The sequence below is a fragment of the Trachurus japonicus genome, chromosome 21, assembly GCF_045865225.1.
Source record: "Trachurus japonicus isolate A0001 chromosome 21, Traja_1.0".
Taxonomy (NCBI): domain Eukaryota; kingdom Metazoa; phylum Chordata; class Actinopteri; order Carangiformes; family Carangidae; genus Trachurus; species Trachurus japonicus.
Window position 1 is genome coordinate 18509694 of NC_140927.1, and position 27896 is coordinate 18537589.

General features: G+C 40.7%; 5 protein-coding genes across 9 annotated transcripts in view; 1 reads left to right on the plus strand and 4 right to left on the minus strand.

Moving 5' to 3' along the window:
• Window positions 1-171: 171 nt before the first annotated feature.
• On the minus strand, window positions 172-10114 carry dnajc3a (DnaJ (Hsp40) homolog, subfamily C, member 3a). Its single transcript, XM_085765376.1, has 12 exons — window positions 9894-10114; window positions 9450-9560; window positions 9226-9350; window positions 8951-9025; window positions 7252-7404; window positions 6911-7092; window positions 6186-6305; window positions 5741-5846; window positions 5521-5641; window positions 1963-2095; window positions 1441-1589; window positions 172-741 (listed from the first exon to the last, which is right to left on the minus strand). The coding sequence occupies exons 1-12, from the start codon at window positions 9973-9975 to the stop codon at window positions 581-583; spliced, it is 1518 nt and encodes a 505-aa protein (XP_085621502.1). The 5' UTR covers window positions 9976-10114; the 3' UTR covers window positions 172-580.
• A 2631-nt stretch (window positions 10115-12745) lies between these two features.
• LOC146965062 (claudin-10-like) lies at window positions 12746-14085 on the minus strand. Its single transcript, XM_085764887.1, has 5 exons — window positions 13743-14085; window positions 13488-13649; window positions 13310-13391; window positions 13104-13211; window positions 12746-13009 (listed from the first exon to the last, which is right to left on the minus strand). Exons 1-5 carry the CDS (start codon window positions 13972-13974, stop codon window positions 12799-12801), a joined length of 795 nt encoding a protein of 264 aa, XP_085621013.1. The 5' UTR covers window positions 13975-14085; the 3' UTR covers window positions 12746-12798.
• A 761-nt stretch (window positions 14086-14846) lies between these two features.
• LOC146965063 (claudin-10-like) lies at window positions 14847-16938 on the minus strand. The gene is made up of 5 exons (XM_085764889.1): window positions 16473-16938; window positions 15633-15794; window positions 15448-15535; window positions 15209-15316; window positions 14847-15122 (listed from the first exon to the last, which is right to left on the minus strand). Exons 1-5 carry the CDS (start codon window positions 16702-16704, stop codon window positions 14936-14938), a joined length of 777 nt encoding a protein of 258 aa, XP_085621015.1. The 5' UTR covers window positions 16705-16938; the 3' UTR covers window positions 14847-14935.
• Window positions 16939-17210: 272 nt separating this feature from the next.
• LOC146965064 (claudin-10-like) lies at window positions 17211-22060 on the minus strand. 3 transcript variants are annotated; one of them, XM_085764892.1, is made up of 6 exons: window positions 21637-21970; window positions 19328-19498; window positions 18450-18611; window positions 18284-18365; window positions 18089-18193; window positions 17213-17965 (listed from the first exon to the last, which is right to left on the minus strand). In XM_085764892.1, the coding sequence occupies exons 1-6, from the start codon at window positions 21848-21850 to the stop codon at window positions 17809-17811; spliced, it is 891 nt and encodes a 296-aa protein (XP_085621018.1). In that variant the 5' UTR covers window positions 21851-21970; the 3' UTR covers window positions 17213-17808. The 3 variants fall into 3 exon arrangements, with proteins under 3 accessions (XP_085621017.1, XP_085621016.1, XP_085621018.1); XM_085764891.1 differs by lacking the exon at window positions 19328-19498 and having other exon boundaries at window positions 17211-17965; window positions 21637-22060; XM_085764890.1 differs by lacking the exon at window positions 21637-21970 and having other exon boundaries at window positions 17211-17965; window positions 19328-19620.
• A 2498-nt stretch (window positions 22061-24558) lies between these two features.
• Window positions 24559-27896, plus strand: part of LOC146965065 (ATP-binding cassette sub-family C member 4-like) — a 37855-nt gene continuing 34517 nt past the window's right edge. The window contains exons 1-4 of one of the 3 annotated variants that reach the window (XM_085765764.1): window positions 24559-24852; window positions 25772-25882; window positions 27397-27517; window positions 27634-27858. In XM_085765764.1, the coding sequence (XP_085621890.1) occupies window positions 24779-24852; window positions 25772-25882; window positions 27397-27517; window positions 27634-27858 (531 nt within the window). In that variant the 5' untranslated portion in view covers window positions 24559-24778. Of the gene's footprint in view, window positions 24853-25771; window positions 25883-26785; window positions 26906-27396; window positions 27518-27633; window positions 27859-27896 lie in introns of those variants that run through there. The other 2 variants (XM_085765763.1, XM_085765765.1) reach the window with 2 other exon arrangements.

Below are 27896 nucleotides of genomic sequence, written 5' to 3' on the forward strand. Positions count from 1 at the left end.
TTCCATGTGAAAACCCATTTATGGGGAAGAAAAGCTGTGCAGATAGTCGTAATTAGGGAAAGGTTAGATGTAATGAAGTACCACTACTGTGTGCCATTTCTCCAACAGTAGCTTCAGTCCACAAATGCAGCAAATTACTCTCCTACTATCCACAATACACACGACCCTGAGTTTATTTTATTGTACATAAATATCTCTTTATTTACACTTCAGAAAAACTCCATTCATATAAAAATAGTACTGTACCTTTGTACAAACTGAATCTTTTGAATGGATGTGAATTGTTGAGTGTTCAATACATGGAAAAGCTGAACAATGAACCACTTTCCTGATGAAAGCTGCTTCACGTGTGGCAATTTTTTTGTTTGCATAGCAACAGTCCTTTCCCCCAAAAGGAATCTGAACTTGTTTTATTCAGCAAAGATGCGTCTTTAATTAAGGTCACAGAATCTAAGCCCACATTTTTGTGTGAGACTTAGTGTTATGTGCTGACATTCGTTATGTCACAGTCTCCCTTTTAAAAATAGAGAGGAAAAAAACACTAAAATCCACTCCAGCAGTGCTGGATGAGAGATGCGCCTCAGTTGAAGCCGAACTTGAAGTTAAAGGGTCCAGAACCACCAAATGGATTGAATCCCTGGAAGCCGTGGAAGCCTCCGTGGAAGTGCTGATTGTGATGGTGACCCTGCTGGCTCTCCGGGTCCATGGGGTCTTCACCGTGGTCAAACTTGGTTCTCATCTCTAGAAAACATGCACATTGACAGGTCAGTAGAGAATGACTTCATAAAAAATTAAAATAATCTTTAAGATAAGACATTAATCCCTTTAGGAACTAATATGCATGAAATCAAGAGTTGTTACATAGTTGATTGAGTTGAGTTCAGTGTAGACAGAAATTAGGTGCAATTTAGAGGAGGTTATCTGTCCCTCTATGCAATGCTTATGCAAAAGGTGTCAGGCTCAGTATACTTCACCTGTCAATCTAACAGACATTTTGAATTTGATCAATTTAAAAAATGTGGGCATTATGAAATCTACAAGTGTTCTGTTTGATTACGTATGTATAGCAAGAGAAAAACAAAAACAAAATGTCAATCTCCCCAAAGTAGTAATGATTTTGCTCTAGATATTTTTGCTTGATTTGATGAAGGAACTCAAGACTAATCATTGACTAATCAAACACTAACGTGATAAGGTCCAATAAGAAATCAGTTGTGGGAGATACTGGAAAAAAAAACACCTATACGTATGCTACAATGTGTTTCTGTGAGCTGATTTTACTGGAACAGTAATGACTCCCAGTAGAGACGGTGTGGAGAAAGAAGAAAGCAGTAAGTAGTGAGCTGTTCATTGCAGCTCCTCCTCAGAGGCCTGACATTTACGAGGAGACTGGTAGTTACAACTTTCCCCAGACTTGGTGAAACACACAGACACACTTACCTGGGTCAGTGAGAACCTCTTTAGCCTGAGCTATGTCTATGAACTTCTTCTCAGCCTTCTTCTTCTCCTCTGGATCTTGGAAATTGTCTGGATGCCACTGTTGTGCCAGTTTCCTGTAGGCTTTGATAATCTCCTTTTTCTGGGCAGTCCTGTGATCACGGAGAGTGTTATCAGCACATTTACTTAAGATAAGAGCGGCTTGTCTCCTTATTTTCGACATAAGCTGGTCCTAATAATACTCTTAAGTATCTCCTATGTGATAAACCATCACTTTTTTATAACTACAAGTGCCTTAAATTTGCTATCAGTGCTTTTTTTTTTAAATTAAATGCTCAATGGGGATAAGTTCAACAGGGCTTTGAGGCACATTAGTTATTCAGTGTGTAAAAACCACAATATGACTACAAAATAAACTTTTCTCTGACGTAAACACCCTCATTTTCCCTGAGGAATCTATGACAATTTGTCCGGAAGACACAAATATCCTAACAAGTTTCTCAAATCCAAAGATCAGTTGCCCACCTCTTCACCCCGAGGATCTTATAATAGTCCCTCTTCTGAGACTGTTTGAGAAGTCGCTGAGCTTTCTCCAAGCCTTCTTTTATCTGACGGTCGTTCTCGCTGTGTTTGCCGGCTGTCTCGTAGTCCTTAATGGCTGGAGGTTAAAGGAAAAACATGCACAATAGAATCAGTAAATGGAAGTGAAGCACAGGCTTTTTTTTCTTTTTTTAAAGACCTTGTGACAAGCATCCATCCACCCTGATGAAGTGTCTCTCAGTAATGAACTGAATCCTTCCATGTCATCTGGTTTTGTCACATCATGTCTGAGCCTCCACTCAGACGATGAACCAAACAAATAACACAGACTCACAAGGATAAGTTGATAATAATTCTCTGTTGGGGTTAGTCTGCAAGTCTCAGAGCGGCGACTTTGTCAAGAGTGTCTCCCACCCTCGTCTTGCAACTCGTGTGTCGACTGGGATGGGTTTCATCACAGCGCCATTGTCGTAAAAAAAAAAAAACATTCGGTATTGTTGACCTCTTCATCTCTGCATCACTTCTGCGAACCTCTAGAAGTGCTCGATCCTGTACTGTAGCCTTGTTAACGCTCTTCATCCGTTCACTAGGCCCCCACCACTCTCTGATCATGTTGCGGCGGCTCCGGGCTGTTTGGGCGCTTTAAGCCTTGTTTACCCTGTGAGGTGGTGTACCGAGGTGAATTTTAACACCCATGGGTTCTGACACTTTAAAAGCCCACATGAGGTCTGCTATTCCCACCTGCTGATGTGCTCATGCTCAGCCGGCATCTCCTGCGGTTGCGGAGCTGATGGAGTCTCGGTGAAGGATGTTATTACCTGCCTAGAGGGCTGGTGCTGTTAATTGTCCGTTTAATTGAGCGTGTGTGGGGGTTTTTTTTTTCTCTCCATTTCTTAAGTACAACATGTTAGATACTTGTCTAACTCTCATTTAAAATAGAAGTTAGCACCATATTTCTGGACGTTTTCACTACATATGGGACCCTTATGAATCAATTACACAGACCAAATGAAAACTGACACGGAGCCTCAGTGTGACTCCTTTATCTCTTTTTATAGCTGCCATTTTCTTTGTGTGTGTGCTGACATTTTGCATTTAACACTTCTGCGGGCTGTTCGCCGAGATAAAGCTAAATAACATCACTGTGTCACACTAACCCCAAGTGTATCTTTAGTTCTCAGCCGTACAGCTCGTGGCTTTGGCTTTTGAGAATTTTATAACTAGATGAATCACTTATTTTCCTCTTTAAAAACGGTGGTGGAACATTTCCCTCATCAGACAAGAGGGGGGCTTTTGTAGCACTGGCCCAAAGTGCTGAGGTACTTTCCTCGCCAGTTCCCGTTTTTTTTTTTTTTTTTTTCTATTTTGGTGACAATGGGAAGAAAGGCCTAGCAGGGAGACTCACTCATGTTCCCATTTTATGATCATCCTGTCACTGTAATTAGTTGAGGCACATGCATATAATCTTTAACAGTCACCCAAGCTACCTTTATTCGTCTTTTGCTAACCTGTTTCACTTTTATTGTGCATTGCTGAACTATTAGACATATTTAGTTGCACAGAATATTCTTTTCCCCCAGGGATACTATGGTGGCAATGGCATACATATCTAAAATGAGGGCTATGTAATTATAATGCCTCTTGTTCACATTCAGCAAGGGACCCCCTGCCTCCATCTCTCTTTCTGTCTATTTATTCCTTTTCATCTCTTTCTTTAAGCTACCACCAAAAACCTCTCCAACAAGTGGAATTCAAAAGCTTTTGTGCTGATTCTTTCACCATGATGTCCTATCCACAGCGGCCTGTCTACACTGTGGCCACCTTTCCTTTCACCAGAACAACTGCCTGACACACTGTCTTACAGTGTTGGGTGCGAGCCGGTAAACTTTTCCATCTGCAGCCTCTAATTTGAATGACGCACGCTGTCAACAGAGCCTCCGTAGCCCCGGGTTTCGACTCGAGCTTTAACCAGCAGCGGTCTGTTGAAAACAAACGCAGAAAATCTCTCCTCTTGAGTGCATCGCACTGGTGAGTTATGAATCATTACTTTGTGTTTATTTTGTTTATGCTGTGTGCAAATCAATAGCAGTGTTGGAGTGTCTGATGTACTAGATAATGAAGGAACTGTGCATGGGCTTTGAGTGCGGCGTCTCACTGACATTCACTGTTATGAAAGTATTGGCCTTTTTTTTTCCTCCTTTCAAAAACCACTGTGTATAGATCATGTATTTAAAGTATTCTACAATGTCACTCATTCAACATTCAAGTGACTCACTCCACCTCTCTATGGCTATGCCCTTACATTACTGTGATGAGCTGAGCAGCTGCTCGTGGGTTTAGATTATTAACACAAACACACCGACTTAAATCGAGAATTAAACTTAAAAGTCATCAAACAAAACCTAAAAAATAAAGGCGGGGATTCTAACTGAATCATCCACTGGTTGTTTGCACGGTGGTGGCAGAATATCAGGTGACAGGGAGGACGATGGCTGGGAGGCCGACTGTTCCTGGGGACGCCACCATCTGCCATCGTTGGACTTAGAGGAAGAAACGGGAGAGCGCCGTTTCCGAGACTAATCCTGCCTCTGCCTCCACAGGCTTCACGGATACAGTACGTGCTGCGTGATCTCAGCCGGCAGTACAGGACAAGCTCTACATCCTGTAGGCCACACCTAACTCTAACTGACAGCTGATGTTTGTCTTTTTCAGGCTTTTAGACACCGGAGTTCTATGCTTCGACCAAATTAGATAAGGGAACCTTTGATTTCCCCCCCCCTTTATTTATTGCACTTATTCAAATTCATGTTCAAAATGAGAGTTGAACCGAGAGATGTTGTGTTAAATGAGACAGAATTGAATGATCAGGTGTTGAGAGATGCAGCTTTGATGTTTCTGCTTTATCTCAATGTGTTTCCCCATGTAGTGTTACAAGGACCCCTTGTGTTAAGCTACAGCCATGACATCAGTTAGTTGGCCTCTTACAGTAGCTAAGGTTATTTCAGCACACACCCACACAAACACACACTGGCTGAAAATATGTTGGGGTAGAATATTAGGAAACACTTTGCCCGGCACAATACCACCAACCACTACCACTTCAATAGTAAAAAAATAACTGAATGAACACCATTGTTTTAATAAGAACTGGTCATTATATTATGAGTTGTGGGTTGAATTATCTTGTTGCATCTAATGAAAAGTCAAGGGTCTGCAGACTTTATTTAATTTAATTGTAATTGCGTGTTGTTGTTTTTTTTGCACATTGTTGCATTGTGTCATTTCTTATTTGTCTTTTTTATTCGTAGGCCCTGACTGCTAAGTTTCCCTCATGGGATAATAAATGAATCTGAAGCTGTGTTCTCATCACACACACACACAAAACATCACTAAGAACACTCCTGAAAAAAAAAAAAAATCATCTCCACAGCACATGTCACAGCTGAAGCCATCTTCAACGGCTGTTAGCTTTCTCTATTGTAATATAATGAATTCCTAGAGGACATTGACTCAACTAAACTGAATAGTGAATGCCAGGCTTACCTTCCTCATACTGCTCATCTTGGACGTAGGCCTCAGCTCTGTCCTTCAACACGTTCACGTTCTCCGGGTCCGACTGGAGCACTTCGCTACACACCGAGACAGCCCTGCTGGCCTGCTGGCTCTGGATTCAATGTAGAGGAAATGACAGTGATCAGATACACACACAGCACAGAGTGAGATAATACACTTCTCATGCTGGCCGCAGTTGAGGAGGTCTTACCTGTGTGAGTGCGTGGCAGATGCGCTCCTTGGCAAGGAGAGAGAAGTGATTCACGTTGGGTTCAGTCTTCATCACCGCCTCATATTTGCTCACGGCCTCTTCGTACCTAAAAGAGCAGGGAGGCAGGGTAGGTGTTTCAACAACACTGCAGCACTGGGGAGGGATAATATAACAGGGGATGATTGCACCCACAAACATCATGCCACTCTGTTATTCCCTCGGTATAGTCTTGTGAATACGGTATCCTGTGTATGTCAAATTTGATGTGACATCCATTCATATTCAGAGGGGGATTTGCATGGCTGTTTGTACGGGCAGAAAGTCAGGAGTGCTTAAGGATAAGGAAGCGGTCACAGATGATGCAATTCCTGGGATTCAGAGGGGGATATTATTGTATATTTACACAATAACCTGAACATATACACACACACACACACACACCTACCTCTGCTGTTGGATGAGTTCCTCTGCAGACTGGATCTGTTTGTTGAGCTTCTTGACCTGCTTGTAATGGCTGTAACACTGCTTGTGATCAGGATCCAGCTTCAGGCACTCGCGTACTTCACTGCCGATCGGAAACGAGGGGGAAGAAAAGTCGGAGTGAGAGAGCGTTTACAGCAGGCAAATTTATTCTCCATGTTAAATGATACACTCTATACGCTTTATTGCCAACTCACAGGAAGTGAACTGAAATAACAAGTACCCACAACAGACTAGCAGAAAGTCCGCTTTGGCAAGGCTCAAGCTGAGTTCAGCTTTGAGGATATTTTCAAACCTATATTTTGTGTCATTGTTAAACAAATAGACTGTTGTGCGTCATTGAACTCAGTGCTGCTGGGGGTATATTTATCATCCTTGCCTCCCTTTTGCCAGTGGATTTTCTGTGTTTGCAGGTGAGTTTTGCCTGCCACATTGCATTAAGAGGACATGATTTATAGATTAATATTACACATTATTATGTAAATATTTGTCTCGTGGCAGGTGGATAAAATATCCATATGTATTTACAGTAACCTGCAATGCAACACTTGTGACTTAATCCATTAGTTTTACAGGGAAAAAAGCCTTCAATTAATATAATATTAATATAATATTATAATAGGTGATAACAATTTACAGAAGCACCTGCGATATAATGTATCTTCTCTCAATTTGCAAAGTGGGTCTTACTTGAGGGACATCTCATGGTCTCCAAGGTTATAGTAGATGGTGCTGAGTTTGTAGAAAGCCTGGGTATTGTCGTTCTTTAACTTGGATGCAGCTTTAAGGTCGCTGATGGCCTTCCCCATCTCTCCCATTTGGATAAAACACTCAGCTCGCATCTCACGTGAGGTCACATCCCAAACGCAGGTCTGTCACAGGTGGAGAGGAACTCTTACAAACTGCAGCACCGATAACTGCACAAATAATCTGTACACACTGCGCAGCTATGATTTAAAAAAAAAACAACAACAACAACAATGTCTTGCTTGCAGGGAAATTAGGCTATGCTGACAAGGTAGGTCTCTTACTTCAATGACAGTGTCAAGCTGGGCAGCAGCTGTCATATAATCCTGGCTGCTGAAGCTCCTGCGGGCCTGAGCCACCAGCCGCTGAATTTCATCCGACTTCGTCAGCTGACTCTGGGCTTCTTTCTCTTCTTTGTCGCTGGGGTTGGACTTCAGCTGGAGGATTGCAAAGCGAGACATTATATCAAGTACTTACAGTCATGATTTAAAAAGTCTAACATGAGAAAAGCTAAACTGACAAAACAGAAACTGAAGTGTGGAATATAAGTAGATGGTATAGCCCTGAAATGTGTGTTTAAGAAAATACTATTCAGTCACTACTGAGCCGTTAACATTTCTGAAGAGATTCTTCTGCCAACATTGCTTTGTGAAAGCATCACACACCACAGCAGTCCTTACCACTCCCTGCACTCATTATGTTATAATAATCCTCATCATAGAGGTCATCATATTCATGAGAGCCACCTCAGCTAATGACCCAACCTTTGCAAACAGACCTGGCTACCCTTTAAATGTGTCCTGCTAGCTCAGCTCGGGGATGAGCCTAAATGCATAAATGTGATGCATTATGCTGGGCCAATGTTGTGGACTGCTGAAGCAGCAGGACAGCATGCACCTCTGGCCAGACACCTTGACATTAAACCAGCAGGATATTGTCCGTGAAAAACTGTGTGAGCCCAGATGCCTATAGGCCTTTGCTGGGATTGTAACTCATTGTTCTCCTGCGGAAGAAGCCATCGCAGCTGATTGCAAGCTGTAAAACTTTCTGTGCTTTGAAGTGTGACTTTGCACCTGTATTCATCACAGATTTTGGGCGCTCTGTAACAAACTGCACTCCCTTCAAACTAGGTTTCATATCACGGCCTGCCAAACAGGATCACACAGAATAAACCACTGAGATTCAACCTACAGTATAAGAAAGTTTATCAAACATTGTCTGGTTTACTGTTGGAAAAAGAGAGAAAAACGCTAATGATCAGAACATGCCTGTGGAGGAGGAGGGCAGCAGGACAGCCACATGCCCTTGGCACACTGTGACATTATCTGACAGAAGAAGAACTTAATTTACCTCTGCATGATAACCTCACCTGAGAATACTGCAGCTTTAAATGGACTATACAAATTAATAGCAGATATTACAAGGGCATGCGTGTCCTCTGGGGGTGTTGTGAAACTTCAGTCTAATTTGGTAATTCTAATGGAAAATGCATTAGCAAGTTTTGGTCTTAATCCTTAACAAGCACCTATAAATGATCCCCGAAGGCCCAAATGTGAGCTCACCACCAACTTAATTATTATCAACATCTTGTAAGATGCCTTATGAATGCAGGATGCATCCGTTTCACATGATACTAAGTAGTAGCCTCTATCTATTACTGTACCTAACTCTATAACAATTTCAAAAAGTTTGATCCAAACCAAAAAATGTATTATTATTATTGGAAATAGAAATTCTGCACAGCGTAGTGGAATAAATCAAGGGTACATCATAACAGTAAAACAACTATTCTTCATAAAATCTTTTGAAACATCATAATGAAACAATATTAAGCCATACCCTAAGTTTACCTCCACACCAGGTGTGATGATCAACACTGACACCTTCTGGTGAACTCTGCTTGTCTGACAATAATATTGACTGCCACTCAATCTTGCTGCTGTACTGTAGACTTTAAACTGGGCCTTCCTCTGCTGCACTTACCACCTTCTTGAAGTCACTCTCTGCCTCGTCCAGCTTCCCCTGCTTCAGTAGGAGATTTCCCCTCTGCAGCCGTGCCTGTTGAAGAGCAAGAAGAGAAGACAAAGACGACATGCAAAACTCTTATCAACACAGCTGTCAACACTGACCAGTTTCCCAGTGTAGTAACGTTAGTGCCTTCAGCCGACTCCTATGCCATCATTGACCTGCATTGTACTGTATATATTATGTATGTGGTGTGGATGCAGTATGCAAATGCCCAACTAACTGAAACTTACAGATGTGAAGTCTGGTTTGAGCTCAATGACCCTGCTCAAATCTGGCAGTGCAGACTTTGACTTCCCCATTGCTAGAAACACTGTAGCTCTCCTGTAGTAGGCCATGTAGTTTTTAGGATCCCCGTCTGACAAAAGAAGATGGAAAAAAATGGCAAAAGTTACGGGTTAAGTTTCCGGATATAACAAACAACAAGGTTAACTCTGTTCATGTTTCTGACACTTACCTACGGCGGCATGGAAATGAGAAAGGGCATCGGCTAGCTGTCCAGCAGCGAGCAGCTTCTTCCCCATCTCCATGTGATTGTCCACACTCCCATCCCTACCGCATTTCACTCCTGAAACACACACACAACACAATGAGCCATGTTTCCACTCGTGCTGCTGCAAATTAACGTGTTTACTACATTATCAAAAAAAAGCGGTTATGCTATTTTTTATTCACCTAAGAGCTAAAACAAAGTGGACACTCGGACGGATAGCGGCTAGTTAGCTAGCTTCACCTTAGCTACCACTGTTGTGTTCATGTTGACACTGACAGCAGCGACGTTAACGTTACTTTAGCTCAAAGCAGCCTTGTCTGAACCGTGACCGAAGTTCCGGTAACGTTAAATAAGTAACTAAGCAACCTTGTCCACGAAAGTAAAAACACAAGTTAGTCAGCTCCTTACCTTCATATCTCATGTCAATCAAAACAAGAACATAAGGGATGTAAGTCAGTATTTTATGAGCTACATGGTCAATGGAAACCATGATTACATCTGTGTCCTCTCTCTGCCTCGTTACAGGTCCTGCAAACTTCACCAGAGGTCGTATTAAACTAATGTTTCGCTTTTAATTCAGCTCGGTCCCATGAGTTGAGCCTTGTTTAGCATATTGCTCCTCTTGTCCCAGTCACAGCGGAGCAGAAACACGCAACCGACAGGTCGTGGGTGACGCTGATTGGCTGGACGCTGCGGGAAACCACGCCCACCCCCGTTGGTTCAACAGAGAGGAGCCACGGCAGCAAAGTGAGCAATGTGTGTTTGAGTGTGTGTGCGTGTAGGCAAATATCAGACTCCGAGCTCATACTGGAAGGGTTAGTTGGGTAATGGCTTGTCCACTTGGAACCAGAAACAATAAAGACTAATCTTTGGCTTAACCTAACCCACTACCACAAAGCTTTTGACCAACTTTTACATGGTTTCTCAAACTGAGGCAATTTGCCCCTAAAATTTGAGAGATTGCAAGCAAATCTTTCATTACTTCTACATGTGCAACCAGTAAATTTGCTAAACACTGGTGACATGTGGAAGGGGCGACTCAAAGAATCTGGAATCTGTCAGGTGGCAGCCCTATCATGAATGAAAAAGAAATGTGAATAGCCTATTTGCTGTGCAAGTTGATTTCCGGTGTGTGCCTAAATCTTCTGCTTGCACTCCTAAAATTTTAAGTTAGGACCACTGTGCTCAAAATGTTAAGGTAAAGGTTAGACATTTATCATGGTTAATGTTTGAGTAGGGGATGTAGCTACTGCAGCCTATAGTGTTAATGTCCTCACAGAGACAGAATTACATTTTATTGGCACAAATATCTAGAAAAGGGGAAGATTTTACTATGTAGCTGATATGCAGTTCACATGTGCCTATATGTTTTTGTTTTGTTGAAGGTGCAGAAATTCCTCTAACCTTTCTAAAAACTTTGTTGCAACTTCATATTTCAGTGCAGTGTAGTGTAGTGTTTGTGGTTTTCCAGTCAATAATCTGCTCTGCCTCTCTGGAGGATCGGACATGATCTCCACCCCCTGAAACAGTGGGACTAGTTTTGACATTGCAGGTGCCAATTATGGGACCAACTGCAACACAATTGGCACTGAAAAATCACAAACAACCCCGCCAGTTTCCTCAAAACCAGCTATCTATCAAAAGACAGATGATAAGTAGCCTATAGAAAAAGTTTATAAGTCCTGTGCACAGCAACTAAGTGCTTCTTCTAGGTGCCAGCTCATTCTTGTCATCTCATTATTGTGATGGGTCCTAATTATTATACTTTTTTTATTATCTACATTATTTTTTTTTTCATTTTTTCAAATTGTCTCCTATTGAGCTTGTAAATTTGCATCTCATTGATTGATTGTCGGGCTGTCATGATCATGATGTAATTCACCTTGTCTATAAGCACACAATGACAATCAAGAGCGAATCTGATGAAGCAACATGTGAAACGCATTGTTCGCCCCTTCTGTTTTTACTTTTGATAATAAATTGTGTCTATCCATGTTCTAGTGGGCGCTGGAAGTTTTTTGAATTTTTACAGATCAGTATTTGTTTGTCTGTGGGTGTACTTTAGGTTTTGCATTTCAGCATTCAGTGAGGATCAAACCCAAGAAGTTGTTGTCCCCTGTCATTCTGACATATGCTTTCATTTGGTCCAGCAGTTAGGATTCCTGGTTTTCACACAATGGCCCATAGTTTCCACTCCTGGAAAGGGAACTCGAGTTATTTCATTTCACTCCATGTTTTACTCTGTTGTGTGAGACAAATGAGTAGCCTCGAACCTTTAACCAGAAATACATAAGCCTTATTTATTGGATCATTGGGCCTTTTCTTTGGGCCACTGAAATTATTATTATTTTTTTAATCATGTCCTTGTCGTCCAAACCTCTCAACAGTCTGCTGACTGCTTGAATCATTTGAACATTTGAGCATGATTCTTAAATCTTTTGTGTTACTTGAGGATTGTTCTCTAACTCTGTTCTCTGAACATTTTCAAGTTCAATACCCAAGCAAAGGAATCAAGATCTCAATGAAATAGAGCTCAAAAGTTTAAATATCTCAGAGAGAAGTACTGACACTTATTTCATGTATTGTGGTATTGGAAATGATCTGCATTTAATTGTCAGTTGAATCCATCATCCAAGGACAGTTCACACCTCCACATAGCTTAGAGGACTCCTAAGAAGATTTATTATTTTTGCTTATTATAGGATGCTCATAACCAAATATCACGACTTATATGGTGGTGTGGTGGGTGTGTTTGAATCTCCAAGGTGCCAGTGGTGTATCTGATCATGTCACTGTACACAGTCGTCAAGCTATATGGTTAATAAGCATGAATGATTGTCATGGTCATCTCAAACCACAATCAATATCAAAAATTAGTTTTATTGCAAATTTCAACATTTTACAATTTTCAAAAATGTTTACATTCTCCATTCATGCATGGATATATATTACTTTAAATAACACAGTGATTTGTGCATCAGATCGGAGAAAGAGTTAAGGTCTTGGCATATGAAACCATGTTCAAGGGAAATTATATAGAGTAGTACATAGTAAGAAAACATGCACATACATTAAACAGAAAACTCTGCAGGCATTATTTTGACATAATAGTTGAGGCATATGTGAATGAAATTCTCATTCAGTTGCCATGGTGCAAGGTCTTATAACTCATTCTCCTGTTAACACAATCTTTTTCTACCATCACAAGTCTGCTCTAAAATGACCTGTATTGGCCAGGCTACTTTTAAAGCAAAAGTTTTTACTTACAACATTGAATGACTGCAAATAATTATTTTCCCCATGTGATGATAAATCACACATAAGCATTAGTAGCTGTCGTCCTGGTGATACTGGTGACCCCAGAGATGCTGCTGTCACTGACAAAACTGGTGTCACTGGTGTCACTGCTGTTCTTGGATTTCCTGCTCTCACTCCTCTCAGAATGAGCCAGAGAAACAAGGCTCTTTTTCGCCGGGATGACTGCGTAGGGATCAGGGAACTGGTAAGTAGGGTTGTGTTCGGAGCTGTGAGGGTTGAAATTCAAGAAACGTATGGTTAATTTTTCTGTAAAGGGAGGAAAATGATTAAAGAAATTACCACAATCCAACTGTACTTCACCTTGAATTGAACCCTTCACAGCCTGCAAATATACTGTAAATAAGGCCTCCGAAAACCAGTAAGGTGGATCCTCCCCAGCCGATAAAGACACCAACACCTATTTCAAATCTGGCAGTAGATGCAAGAAAAGGTCATCAGGGTACAGCTCTTCCCTGATAGAATAGTGTGATGAATTCTTAAGCAATAGCATGGCTAGTTGTACATACTTTTGAGCTCTGAAGTTAGGGTCTTGAAATTCTGCTCTAATTTTGTTTCCATAGTAAGAGAAAGCAACCATAGAACACATCCCTGAAACAATACACACACATTTAGTTCACGATTAATCATACAGTTCGTTTCAGTGTGATGTCTTTCAAATAACTCTCAGTGCAAGTCTTACAGTACCTCCAATTAGGTAGTTCATCCCCCCTGCAAAGGTTACTCTTGCATTAGCAATCTCCGATCCCCCAATCTTAGTGCACTTCATTCCCACCAAGACCAGAATTGATCCAAAGAAAGACAAGATGATGGAGATGATGATGAGGGCTCGACACATGTGAATGTCCCCTGTCCAAGAGGAGCAAAAACAATGTTCAGCAAAGCCCTAAATTCTATTAGTCATCATCATCTTGCCTTGTGCTGAAACACATTTTCACTTACAGTTCAGTGCAAGCATTGATGGAATTCCCTTGCAGTCGGATACTCCAGTCGAATCAGATATACAATCCTTCCACAGGTTGGAGAAGTAGTTTGAAGTGGTCAGGACGATGCTGTCGACTTCAGACCAAGTCCAGATCTCTGTTGGCATCGTGGAACAGACCAGGATCCATCCAGACACACAGACAACGAAGCAGCCAATCTCCATGTACATCACCACAGTCCTGTATCCCATCTTTTTCCCCCTGACGTTCACCCGCTAGACAAAGAGAAGACACAACGCTCTGGATCACAAACTGTGGGACACCTGTGTGTCTGGCACTGTCTGCCTCAAAGTCCCTCCTCAGCTGCTGCATGCAGATGGAAACAGTGACACACACATGCACACACATGAGTGGTTTGTGTACATCATCACATGTTTTGCCTTGTGTTTGATGCCTTTTGTGAAGGTCACTTTGGTGATGATGTTTGTTGTTGGTACCTCAGAAGCCTGCCAGCATGGCTTCAGTTTTCGTCTGCCATTTAATCTTAACTCAGATGGCGTGTGCCATGCAAAAAAAAAAAAAAAAAAATCAAGTGAATCAGGTGCCTGAATGGTAAAATATGTAAAAATGCTGGCACCATTCTAAAGCACAACTATGAAACTGACAGAAAAATATTGTCATTTGATGACATCTACTTTTATAAAAGTGAGGCTGCTAACATAAATTCAAGTATTGTAATATAAGTAGCGGGGTAAGTAATGCCAATTTTTACTTAAATTGCCTTTAAAGCAAGAGGATTATAGTAATGCCCCAAACTAAAATATGTACATATAGTTTAGGATGTTGTGCATCTCTGGAAACAATCACTTTGTATCTTAAATAACACAATGCATTGATGAAAAAGACTGGAAAGACACAGAACTCATACAAAGTTTTTATTCTTCATTATATCAATTCACAAATATTCCAGTGATTAATTTAACTTGTAAGACATGTTTTAATTAAATCACAACAAAATACATTATCAATTGTGGCCTGTTTTACAAAAACAAAAAATGACACAGAGGGAATGAGAACAACAGAAATACAATTGAACATACAATGCTCTTAGGAGAAAGCTGAGGTTATTTTCATCTACATATGTGCTAGTTCCTATGTTTTTGTGTATTTCCTGCTGTTGGAATAAAAAAAAAAGAAGAGGAATTTGAGATACTACACAAATGCATCTCTTTCTGATATTTTTGTGGGTGTCGTTTGAGAGAGTTTTGAGATCTTGGAGCTGCTGGTTCTCCCTGAGCCTTGATAATACTGCCACGAGGGTTGGTAGTATCCGGTGAATGTTCGTCCCCTGGTGCGAGGGCTCATGTATGTGTGTCCTCCATACGCATATACCACTTTACTGTAAGACCAAAACATTGGAATGAATAAACCAGTATGACATTGGTTACCACAGAGAAGAGGGACGAGGATGGATGATCTAGATACCTTTCAGGGCAGATTACTCTGTAGACTGTCACAGCATAAAACAAAGCCCCCAACAGGATTAAGAAACATGCAACCAATCCAAGAAATATGGGAGGTCCAAGGTCATACCTGGAATATTGTAGGTGTGAGAAAAGAGATCATGATACAGTGTGAATATTGTATGCAAATAACAATCTGTTTTATATATTTATTGTGAGGATAAAGATGGAAATGGATTTAAACTATAAGTAAAAGTGTACCGCAAGACTCCTGGCCCTATACTTTCAGCAAAGGTTGTCCTGGCGACCCTGTTGATGTATAAGCAGTAGCCAGCGAGATCTGACACACCTGTGTGCAGAGGTTCCGTTGATACCAAGAAATAATGAGGGCAAAACATTGTCATTTCCAAAGACAAACACATGTACTATGTATGTTCTGTACTTACAACCAACAACGTGAAAGACTGCTCCAGCGAAAAGCATTTTGTCCTTGGTTTTATCAGCTCCACCGATGTAAGTGCACTCCATCCCAAGAAAGCAAAGCACAACGGCAAAGAATCCAAGAGTTAGCCCACACATTAGCAGTCCTCGCACACCCTGGACAAAAGCTGAGAGAAACGGGAAGAGTTCAGGTTTGAAAGGTTTAAAAGAAATGTTTGAGTTTCTCTCACAGAGAAAAGATGATGTTTATGTCAAGTCATGTGGATCCACATTTTAAAAAAGGTATACAGTCAACAAATACCAACTTTACAAAGCTTGTGATGGTTTTCTCAAACTTTGGTTGAGAAAACCACCACTTTTAGTAGTTTGTGCACAAACAATTAATAAAGATTTTATTAGAACTGCAGATTAAAAAAGACAGTCAAGTTGAATCATTGTCTTTGTAGCAAACATTGCAAATTAAAAGATGCGTAACTTTTGTGAACAGTGGCCACTAGGAAATGAGGATAATGTCATTATGCTGAAATAGATGGTGACAGTTACACATGTAGAGAGGTCAGCTGAATTAATGTAAAGTATGTACCTATTAACTAATGTTTGAGATCAGAAGCTACAGGCCACACCAGGCCTGAGGTGATAAAAAAATATCATTATCCATGTAAGGGTAAATTTTATGAGTTTCAGCTTTTCATTTGAAGGACAAGTTCATGTTATTACTTCTTTCAGTGGTCTCAGTGTCACTTTAAGTGCTAAAATAACCCTCTTGTCATTGGGAACACCTACTCACACAATGAAAAGATAGACAATAGAAACATGTTTGCTGAGTTATATACAAAGACACTTACGGGTGACTGTCCACAGCACTGGGAAGTCTCTGCAATTGGTGACAGCTGTAGAATCAGTGAAACAGTCCTTCCACAGGTTGGACCAGTACCAGGCCACCCTAATGATGAAGGAGCCTCCTTGTCCTCCCAGCTGGGTGATCCTCCAGTAATCCATGGCCATAGTGCACAGCACAAACACCCATCCCAGTGATGAAGTCAAAAAGCCTAATATTTGTAGCAGACGTTTATCCATGTCTGAAGCGGCCGGTGTCCACCGAGTTGGCTAACAGCTCAAAACAGAAGCATTAGACACAAGCAGGAGACACTGTGTTTGACACTGTGTGCTGTGTGCCATAGTGTTGATGAGGGCTCTGTGCCATTGGGTCACCTGTTTACTGTAAACTGCAAAGTGTGCCTGTTGCTTCAGATAATATCTCACACCACTTTTTGCTTCCTTTTTCGGTTCTTGTCCCTATTTGCACCCTGGCAACAACACATTTAATAAACATCATAGATTTGTGACGACCTATAAATGGTTACCCTAATGAAAGTCCCTAAGTAAAGACACTAAACTCACTGGTCTTCTTCAGAGTACACATAGTGGTAGAGACTGCTGCCCTCTGCAGACAGGAGCAGGTACGACATCATCAGCTGACAAAACAACACAAGACCCAAAATAAAATTTGCTGCAATTGAGATTCATCTTTTTTTTAAAATTTGTTTATTTTCTAGTCACATTCTACACCAAGACAGTGATCCCATCATTCACTACACATTCACCTAATCACACAATGACACACAATGACAATTTGCAGCCCCCCCGCCCTGCCTTTTTTTAAAACTTCTTCAACTTCCGATTTATCATAGTTAATGGTTACGTCATGTTAAACAAAAAACCTGTGTCTTACACAGCTTTAAGTGTTGTCATTACAGATTAACAGCATGCGTGGGTTACTTACAGTTAAAGATACAACCAACAAAGGAAACGTCTTACAAAATATCACAAACTTTATTGCCACACTATGGATATAGAAAACGATGTAGACATTTGATTACAAAGACCCATTCTGGACCAAATGTTTTTAAGATTATAATAGATATTCAATGCACTGTGAAATGTAACTGTCAAATGCAAAATTTGTGTCCAGTGTAGAAAATATAAATTCTCTGATATCAGAGAGTAAACTGTATCATACACGTTCAAATTCATACCTCTGAAAGAAACGTGTCCGTATTTTAAACTTAATTCCAGACAGAAACCTCCAGGTTTTTTACACTGGTCTGTATCTTTTAGACATAGGATATCTCTTAAGACTCACCAGTGGCTTTGACCGAAAGTGTTATGTATTCACATCCCTCAAACATATACATTCTTATCAAAGTGCTGAATCCTGGAGGAGTTGCTGTAGTCTGGAGGCGGCCTCTGGTTTACAGACTTTGTCTGCCCTCTTGGGTAGGAGGAGATATGAGAATGCGAGGCAGTGCCTTTGTAGATATAGTTTGCCTGACTCTGGCTGTGAAGATACAGAACACAGAGTCATGTGCACAAATCAAATACCTCGAGAAAATTGAAACACACAGTTATTCATAGCATGTATATTCTTCATAATGTAAACACATGTTTTACTTGTACAAACCTTTTGGAAAAAGAATCTGCAATGGAGAAACAGAGCATGCTGCCTCCAAGGATACAAAGGATAGAACCTGCCCAGCCAATAAAGAGAGCAGCGCCCAGTTCATACCTGCAGACAAAGCATGAATGCAGCAATATTTCTTTATTGGTGAAGCCACATTTAAATATTTTCAACTTTATAAAGTCACAAGGTCCTTACTTCTGTGCAACAAACATTGGGTCAAAGAACTCTGATGTTATCCGATGAGCGTACAGGGAGCACGCTGACAATGAGCAGAGGCCTGGGAACAACAAACAAAGGGCGATGAAGATCAACAGAAAATGCTATTAGAAAAGTAATAACTTAACAGATTTACTATACTTACCACTAAGAATGAAATTAACACCAGCAAAACAGGCAATCTTGGCTTTGTTCTTGTCAGTTCCACCGATTTTGGTGCATTTCATTCCAACAAGGGCAAATATGGAACCGAAAAACCCCAGACAGATTGCTGCAATCATCAGTCCCCTGCACGCCTGGATGTAACCTGCAGACATAAAACAGAGGTCAACTTGTCAAGTTGAGGGTCAATAGTCAAAATAACTTGCAGTGCTGTTCCTCCATTCTGTGGTTTTGACTTCCCCTTGCAAGGTCAATGAGTTATTGACCTTTTGGCCAATTTACACATTAAGCAAGAAATACAATTTGTCACAAGTGACCATAATTGTTTTCGAGCACCTTGAGCGGTGACTGTCTTGGTATGAAATGTCTCATTCAGATGTGATTTTGGGTTTAATATTACCTTGGAGGTCAACCCCTGAAACTAGTCAGCCATAGTAGAAATTGCCTGAGGGTCCCAGTAAATCTCCTTTATAGCTTTCAGGCTCTGAGAACTAAGGCTAAACATTGACATATTTGGAGGTAAATGAGTTGTTCCTTGGAGATTTGCATTAGATTTTAGAGTATCTATTAGTCCTTATTCGTAATGAACCTCAACTTGCAACTTTTTCTAGCAAAATTTAGTGAGAGGCAAAAGCTGATTTTGACCTTTTCTGAGGCACTAAGATAATGAAGATGAATCAGCTGAAAGAAAAACTACAGATACTACCTTGTGCTCTTAAACCGAGGGACAAAGACAGAAACTTGCGTCAAAGTTGAGCTAAGCCATTAAAAAGGTCAAGCCACACTATTAAAAAGTTCAAGAGACAAACACAGTGGATGGCAGAAAATCCAAGCATTAAAGCAGAATGAAAAAGAGCTGACCGTCCAGCGCAAGCATCGAGGGAAAGTCTTTGCAGTTGGAGATTCCTGTTGAATCAGTGACACAAGCCTTCCACAGATTGGACCAGTAAGTAGCTGTGGTGATGACTGTTCCATCAAGTGAGGACACCTTCCAGTAGTCCGTTGGCAAGGTGGAAGACACCAGCACCCACCCTGAGGTGGACAGTACAAAGGCCAAGATCTCCTGAAACATGCTGGCCATACTCCAGAGAAGACTCCTCCACACGACTGAGGCTGGTAAGGAAGTTGGTGGGACCAAAAAATTGACCAAAGGTGCCTTGGCTTGTAAAGTTTCCTGAAAATGTAGCTTGGCTCTGCACTAGTGGGTTCAATGGATAGGCTGTGATTGATAGTTAATGTGTTGCGGACTGTTAAATTCTGCAGGGAGGAGTTTGGTCCTAGACTTCAACAAGTGGCCAGTGGTCTATTATAGTGTCCCCCCCCCACCCCACAAACACAGTACACGTCACTGTGACTCACAGAGAGAGATGACAGGGACTGGGGCAAGTGAAACTTCCGGATGTAGAAAAGTGTGATGACGTCAGTAAAGTCATGAGTGACTGGACGCATGTAAAATGTATGAGCAGCTGTAGGGTATGTGTGGCTAGCAGTGGGTACTGTGACCGCCACTTTGATAATTTCATTTATAAGTAAAAGATGAAAAAACATTTCAATAAAAGCAGGAATTTTGCATTCAAACCTCCGAAAGTAAAATTAAATGGGGTAAACACACGCCATTAATTCTGAGGTGTGTTAGAAATGACTTCACCTGTAAATGTTATGTTGTCAATGGTAATGGGGTAGATTAAACCAGCAGTTCAAATAGTATCCTGGGCACAGTTGGGCTTATGATAAATTGAATTGGCACTTTTTGACTTTTGAGATAAGATGAAGTACAGAATCTGCCCCCCACACCCACCCCAACCCCTACCTCACTGCCATATGTAAATATGTTCAACCTCAAATAATGTTTAGATAAATTGTTAAGAGTGTGTTAACACTGTTAACTACAATGCATTGCTATTTCAAAGAGCAATGCATAAAGAGATTAAAAGAATGTCACGGGAAAACAGCAGTTTTTATGATGTGGATTACAGCCCCATCTGGTGGCTGTAAATGCTGTGGATAAAGTTTCAGCCATTTTTCTGCCGCCACCATCAGATGGAGCTGAGAATCCCAAAGCATTTTGTCACACAAAATTAGCATGAAAATATTATGTTAATTGTAAACTAATTTAATGACGGTTTCACAATTTATACTGAAGATTCCCATTATGTGCCAATTTGAACTGGAATACTCTCAATAAATTAGACAAAACAATAAAGTGACCAAAAAGAAATCAATGAGAACAAGTAGCCACTTACATGCCTAACTGATAAACTGAACTGCTCAATATATTGATAAAAACAAGAGGGATATTATTGATAAGACAAACCAAATTCCTACTAGTTAATTACTGCAATCACAATACATAAAAGAAAAGTAATGCGATTTGATCAAGTGTTGTTTAGATTAGAATACTTTTCTTTCTTATTGGCCCATGACTGCCTACATATCTTTGTTTACTTGGCCTCTGCAGAAGCTTCAGTGACTCAGAGACTCTCAGTTTGACATTTCCAACAAAAGATTACACATTTGCTATAGTTAACGTGTGATACATAATCTGGAACTGAAATTATCAACTGCTTTGATAACTGAGTTTCTTTTCCCAATGTGCATTTACAAATTCCATTATATCTGAGTATATCTGATCATAAAAAAGACAATGATAACTATGTCACTATAAGAACAGGCGTAACTTGATCAGATGTGTTTTTTACTTCTAAGAAAAATTGATATACACAGTGTGACCCTCCAAAAGGGTTAGAAAAGACGCAATTGGTTATCTTTTTCAAGAAAAAAAAGACAATTAAAGTTTAATTGTTTTTAAGATAATCTAAAGATTATTTCACATGATTGCAGAAGTGGTCACTTGTATTACAATTTACTAAGTTTTCAAAGAATTTTCGCGACACTTGAATGGACTGTGATGCATCATCGACATCTTTCAAAACCAAGGAGATACACTCGTTTCTAATGCCACTGCATTATTCTACATGAGGAAAACATCATAAAGCATCTCCAATATGTGTATACATAGAGTCTTACCACAACTTTGTAATATGTTCACAAACTTGATTCATCATGGGATCTACTCCTTATTTAAAGTTAGTAACAAAGACAATTGCGTCATGCACAGGTGTGAGAACATGCAGATTGTTTTTGTGGTAGTTTTGACCCTCTGAACTTACCATCCAGCTGAAGGATAGTATGATGTGGTCGGCAGTGCAAAGCTCCGATGGCGTTTCCAGCACAGTTTTTCCAAAGACCCTGAAGCACCCAGGTTGCTGTGATGACTGAGGACGCCCGGCTGGTGACCTTCCATTCATTGGACACTGTGGCACCAATAGTGGCACCAAGCCCAGCCAAGCCACTGAGAAAAGCCAGAATCTGCAAACCTGACATTTGGTGGGTTAAGATATGTATATTGTCTATTGGTAGATTGAAGAAAAAGAGAAGAAATAAAATCGCCTGAGGCAGGCAAATTACACTGTGGACATGTGTTTCACTGAGATGATTTACAGAGAGGATGCTTCGCCTTCATCTCTATTGGTGAGGCATAGCCACAGGTGTCTGAGAGTGACACAGTAAAAGAAAGTGTGAGCTGGCAGTTAGTCATTACGTTTTAGCAAGCAGTATTTGAAATGCTCCTTTTGTGTGTGCACGTTTTGGTCCAAAAATAAGGCCAGGTGTCATATTAACATTAAAAATAATACAGAAGCAATCAGTAATCCTAAAAACAGGAAGCAATGTGGCAAAGTCCACTTACTGGTTAATCTATTTCTGCCCAAAGAGTCTGGCAACAGGATGAATGATTGCCAGATTATATGTTAACATGTTGTTTGTCATCATAGCCACTGAGTGTGTGTCAGTTTCCATCTAAATCAGAAAAATAAAAACAGGAGTGAGCTAGCACCAATCAACCTAGGCTAACTACTGTAATTGACATTGACACTTGACAAAACCAAATATTAAAACTGTTAAAAAGTATCCACAGATTACCTGGGCTATGCTTGATGTTCATTTATCATTTTACCATCCAACCTGTAATTTAAAGTTTAATGGAAAAAAAGTTTAGAAAAGCCTACCTCAGAAAGATAAATTTGTATTGGTTAGGAGACTAATTCTAATACTTAATATTTTGAGTGTGCCAATACAAAACAACTAAATGTGAAGGTTAGGAGGCCTATAGACAATTTTCAACATGGAGCTGCAGGAGGCAGTGAGTTACAGCAGACTATTTCATTTTTCCCCCACAGCTATTGTATTCCCTTTGTGTGCATGCTTTTAGCTGTATAACTCACATGGCATAGACACCAACAGGCGATTAGGCTACTTAATTGCTTTATGGAAAATATGTTTATGACATAGGCTACAGTTGGCCGTAGGCCTTTTAAGTCTTTTGTTTTTTCATGATTCACCACAGTGAGATGCTGCGATAGAAGGTTCAAATTGGCAATTTTTAGTTTACTGTAGGCTACTCTAAGAGAAACAAAGTAGCCAACTACCCTGTAGGTGGCATCATCTGTTTTTTTTTTTACAAGCCTATTCAATTCAGTAGTAGGCCTAGCCTAGACTAAACAGAGCATTCAGCACTGACCTCCATTTGGTAATGTATCATCATTGCTACATAGGCTTCAAAGATTATGATAGGAAAATGACAGGAAATTCGATTTTTTTCTGACCTACTGGGCCGACTTGGCATGTGAGGTTTACTCATAGACTGGGTTTACTTCAGGCTCGGGGTTGGCTTGTTGACGTCAGACCACCATCCGGTTATCTCGGCCCTGGAGCAGACTGTCGGCCGGCGAGGCTTTGCCAACAGCAAGAGAAAAGAAAATATTGGTGAACAAGAACATACAAACGCAGAAGACACCCATACCACGCAGTCTCTCTGGTCGTACCGCCTATGTCGGGTCAGGTGAACAGGTAACGATACGTGTGACAGACAGGCAGCTACCTCCATGTGGACTGCGGTTGCCTGTGTTGATTGGCAGAGCCATCAGATAAGCCCGCCATTTTAATTTCAAATTTCGACGACCAAAAATCACGATGGCGGAAGTAAACAAACGCCTGTAAACGGTTAGCCTGTTGGCCTGCCTAGGGTGTTTCAGCCAATAGTCGGACTAAGTTACTATACTTTTAACCATGCCTCACTCTGTCTTCCACTACCTGCACAGCGAGTCTTCACCCACTCCCTCACCATGAAAGAAAAGTCCACAACTGGACTGGAAGGTAAATGGAAGGTTTTGAGGTTAGCCTACTTTATGATCAGAAAAGTCCAGTCCAGCAAAGTACTTTGAGCGAAAAGGTTTTTGATTTGAGAAGTTCTCTTTTTCTTCTTGTTTCATCTCTTAACAATGTGACCTAGCCTAACTTACACAACATGCATGCAAATCATATAATACATCCATGATGCAAATACGTTTGTAGGCAAGGTAGATAGCCTATCTAAGCTAGGGAAGCCTTGTTGTAGGCAAACTGTTTTATATGCTCTAGCCTATGTGAATTTATATCAGTAAAGTTTGTGTCTGTGTGTTTTTACCAAAGTGAGTGAGTTGCAAAGTGGGCAACATCTATTGAGGAAAAACAATAACTCATTTATTATTAGAATTTTTTTTTTTTTTTTTTGTGGAACCAAGATTCTAAAAAGAAAACTTGGGCAAAGCAGTCCAACAAACTGTTTGGCTAAATGTCACAATGTCATTTGGAAATAACCTTTGTAAAGCTGTAAAAAATAAACCTAGAAATTCAATCTTGTGCATGTGGAAAACTACAGTCTTAAAATATGAACAAATGATATCAGAGCTGTAGTTATGATGCAGGCACCATAGACTGTAAAAAGGCACGCACTGAAAGAAGTGTCAGGTGTAATACTGTGTTGTAGGCAGCTATAATGTTTTAGCACACACCAGTTTTAATGTAGGCTACTTAAGTTGAGTGAGTGACTTGGATTTACTGTGTTCAAACATTTTAAACCGTAACAATGGTGTAGCTAATTATAACAATTAACAACTCACAGAGGTTGTGGTTATTAGCCACGTTTTACACATTTGGATGAGAGAGAGGATGGAGTTCATGGGTAGTGATGGAGACCTGTCTCGGCCAATACCCGCTCAGTGGGCGGGGTTACGCAGCGTCCGGCTCACCTGACAGCCAGACCGGCTGTGCGTGCCCCGTAGTAATCCTGTCCTGGATGTTGGCAGGTGTAAATATTGACAGACATAGGAGTTTACAGCAGCCGTCCTCTTAGTGTTTTCTTCCCCAAGTCTTAATCGATACCCACCGGCCACACAGCCTGCAGAGAAAGTCTTCAGGTTACTGCTGGGGGGCATGGAACCTCTGCGGAAGGAGGCGAAGGATAATCCGTCGGCTTCAGCTAATCTTCTCTCCAAGATTTTCTTCTGGTAAGAGAAAACCGGCCTCACAGTGACAGCCGTGTTTGACATTAATTGAATGGAGAGCTCTCCTGTGTGACAGTCTGTGGCCGAGAGAGGCTGTTCCTGGGTGTGATAGCAGGTAGATGCTGAGCATCCATCCATGCACGACTCGCGCATGGAGCAGAGAGCTCAGGCTGTTCTTTTTCTTTCTTTCTTTCTTTCTTTTTTTTTTAAACCCCAGCAGTCTGAAAGCAGAGCAGGCAAACTTCTGGTCGTTCTAGAGTAGCTAAGACGAAGTTTCGTTAATGACTGAAACTTCTCACAGTTATTCTCAAGAACTTTGTTTAACGTCGTTTTAAAACATGGCAACAAAATTCTCTGTAGAAGATGTGATAGTGCTGTTAAAGTATAATTAGCCACATTAATCATACAGTAAAATGGAACAAGACCCATTTTATAAGTAGTCCTTCAATTTTAAATTAAATGTTGCATGTAGCTTGTAAATGTGGGTTGTGATTGTTAGTTTCAAGTAAAAGATTATTTTCATGTTTCATTAAGTGGTACTTGTCCAGTAGCTATTGATACAGTAGATTTAACCTTGGAATTATAATGTGGTGAAAAGTAATGACAACTGCATCTGTTTACTTAATAAATGCACCACTATCCTTCACTTAGGCTACATGAATGTGAATGTCAGTTTTTCCAGTAATACTAAAAACATGTCAGCTAGCCTGATCCTCCAGTCATTGCCCCTGACCAAAGGCACTGGCTCATAATCTGGAGTTGGTCCCCGGGCGCTGCACCGCGGCTGCCCACTGCTCCTCAGGGATGGGTTAAATGCAGAGAAAGAATTTCACTGTACTAGCTGTATATGTGACAAATAAAAAGTACCTTAAGTACCTACCTTAATAGCTACTGCACATATCTCTTTGTGTTTTATTTCTAGCTGGCTGAATCCCTTGTTCAGAATCGGATACAAGAGGAAATTGGAGGAAGATGACATGTATGAAGTTCTACCAGAGGATGCATCGGATAGACTCGGGGAGGAACTGCAATGGTACAACATTAAAGATCTCATCTTATTTTTGTTTGATATTATTTAGGCTAATTGCATGAATTTTAAGCTTATTTAATGAAGGCAAACAAATTTTCAATTTTCTTTTCCTCAGAGTCTGTTTGATATAAAGCAGTGACTGAATAGTCTCAGATTCTTGTAAATTCACACTTGTTTCATATTTCATTACAGATTACATAGAAAGTGAGCTACTATGCTTGTCCTCTTTGAACAACTCACACACTGAGAATACCAGTCTGCAGCCCTTGCAGATGCAGCCTTGTAGGCATGATAGTACCAGCCAGGCTCTTGGGACCATGGGGAAACACACAAAACCACCCCCTGGCTATTCTCAGCATTTATCTACATCATAGTGCTTTTGACAAGGGAAAACCTTATAGTAAACTTATAATAACATCTCTCTTACATGCTAAGCATGAGTTCTGGTTATATGACCAGTACAGGTGTCAGGTGACATGTGTCTCTGATTTAGATCAGTGAGCCTGTTTTTGACATCCACTGTCACATCAAGGCTTTTACTAATTGCTTGCTTGAACTTTAAGTACCTCTGAAAGATAATGGCAAGTGAAGGGATTCTCTCTGACCTGGTGCCACTGCCAGAACAACTTTAGTGCACAAACTGTTGTGCAAACAATAGTGGGAGCTTTACGTCTCTCATAATAAGAAGTCATATAATGACCACCTTTCTGCATTAGGAGACGATCTCAAGAGGCAACCAGTGATTTGGAGTGACCCAGCACTTCCTGACACCTCTTAGCCTTGATCCTCCCTAAAGAGAAGAGACCACCCCCTCTGAGGGAGTTTAGCATCAGAGTTGTTTTTCTGTCTGGAGATGAACATGGTTATTTATAGATCATACCTCTCACACTGTCACATGAGAGGGGGCTTCTCCCCCACACTGATCATACTAGAGATTCATGACAGGGCAGATACTGACAACTACAGTGTATCTGTCTGGGTGAACACAGTATAACTCAGGGGTACTGCTCTTTGGAGCCCTTTGCGGTGAGAACTTTGCTTCCTTGCCTGGCACTATGGCAAAATTGTTCAATATAAGTGTTCAAGTGGATTGTACAGTGGACTCAAAAGGTTTTTTAGGCACAGATGCTTTATTGTGTGAATTGTAAGTCTGGGGCTTGAGGGTTGATCAACACCAAAAATAGTTAATTACTAAAACTAACCATACATAATGACACTACTGCTTAACATAGTTGTATTGTGTAAAATTGTAGCAGCGAAGAGAGTTGATTTAGTAGTGCCTCAAAGTATGCACTTGTTAATGAACATCCACAAAATAATGTGTGTATTATGCAACTTGAAACATATAGTAGAAAGAAATGTGTCCTCTGATTTCTTTTGAGAAGCATTCACCAGTTCCCCTTACTTTCCTGGGTATTGCCAGTGATTCTGTATTTTTGAGTAAGTTCTCTTGGTTAAAAATTTGTGACAGGAGGTAACCATGGTTTTTCTTTTTCATTTTCTAATGCTTTTGTTAGGTACTGGGATCGAGAAGTTCAACAGGCAGCGAAAGAAACACGCCCACCAAATCTTGCCAAAGTTCTCATCCAGTGCTATTGGAGGTCATATTTATTCATTGGGATATACATCTTCATCGAGGTAGAGTGCAGTCACACACATTCTACCCACACATTATCACTGAGGATATTAAAATAAATCTCAATTTTTAAATCAGCACTTTCCCTTACTTGCCTTATGTCTCCTCCTCCTACCAGGAAGTTATCAAAATCATTCAACCATTGCTGCTCGGGAAGCTTATTGAGTACTTTGAGAGTGATGACCCCGACAGCACTGCAGCAGTCTATGAAGCCTACAGCTCTGCTGCAGGCATCGCCCTGTCAACCATTGCCCTGGCTATCCTTCATCATCTTTATTTCTACCATGTTCAGCGAATGGGCATGAAGATCCGTGTTGCCATGTGCCACATGATCTATCGGAAGGTCAGTCAGTAATGGCACATCTATATATGATTGTCATC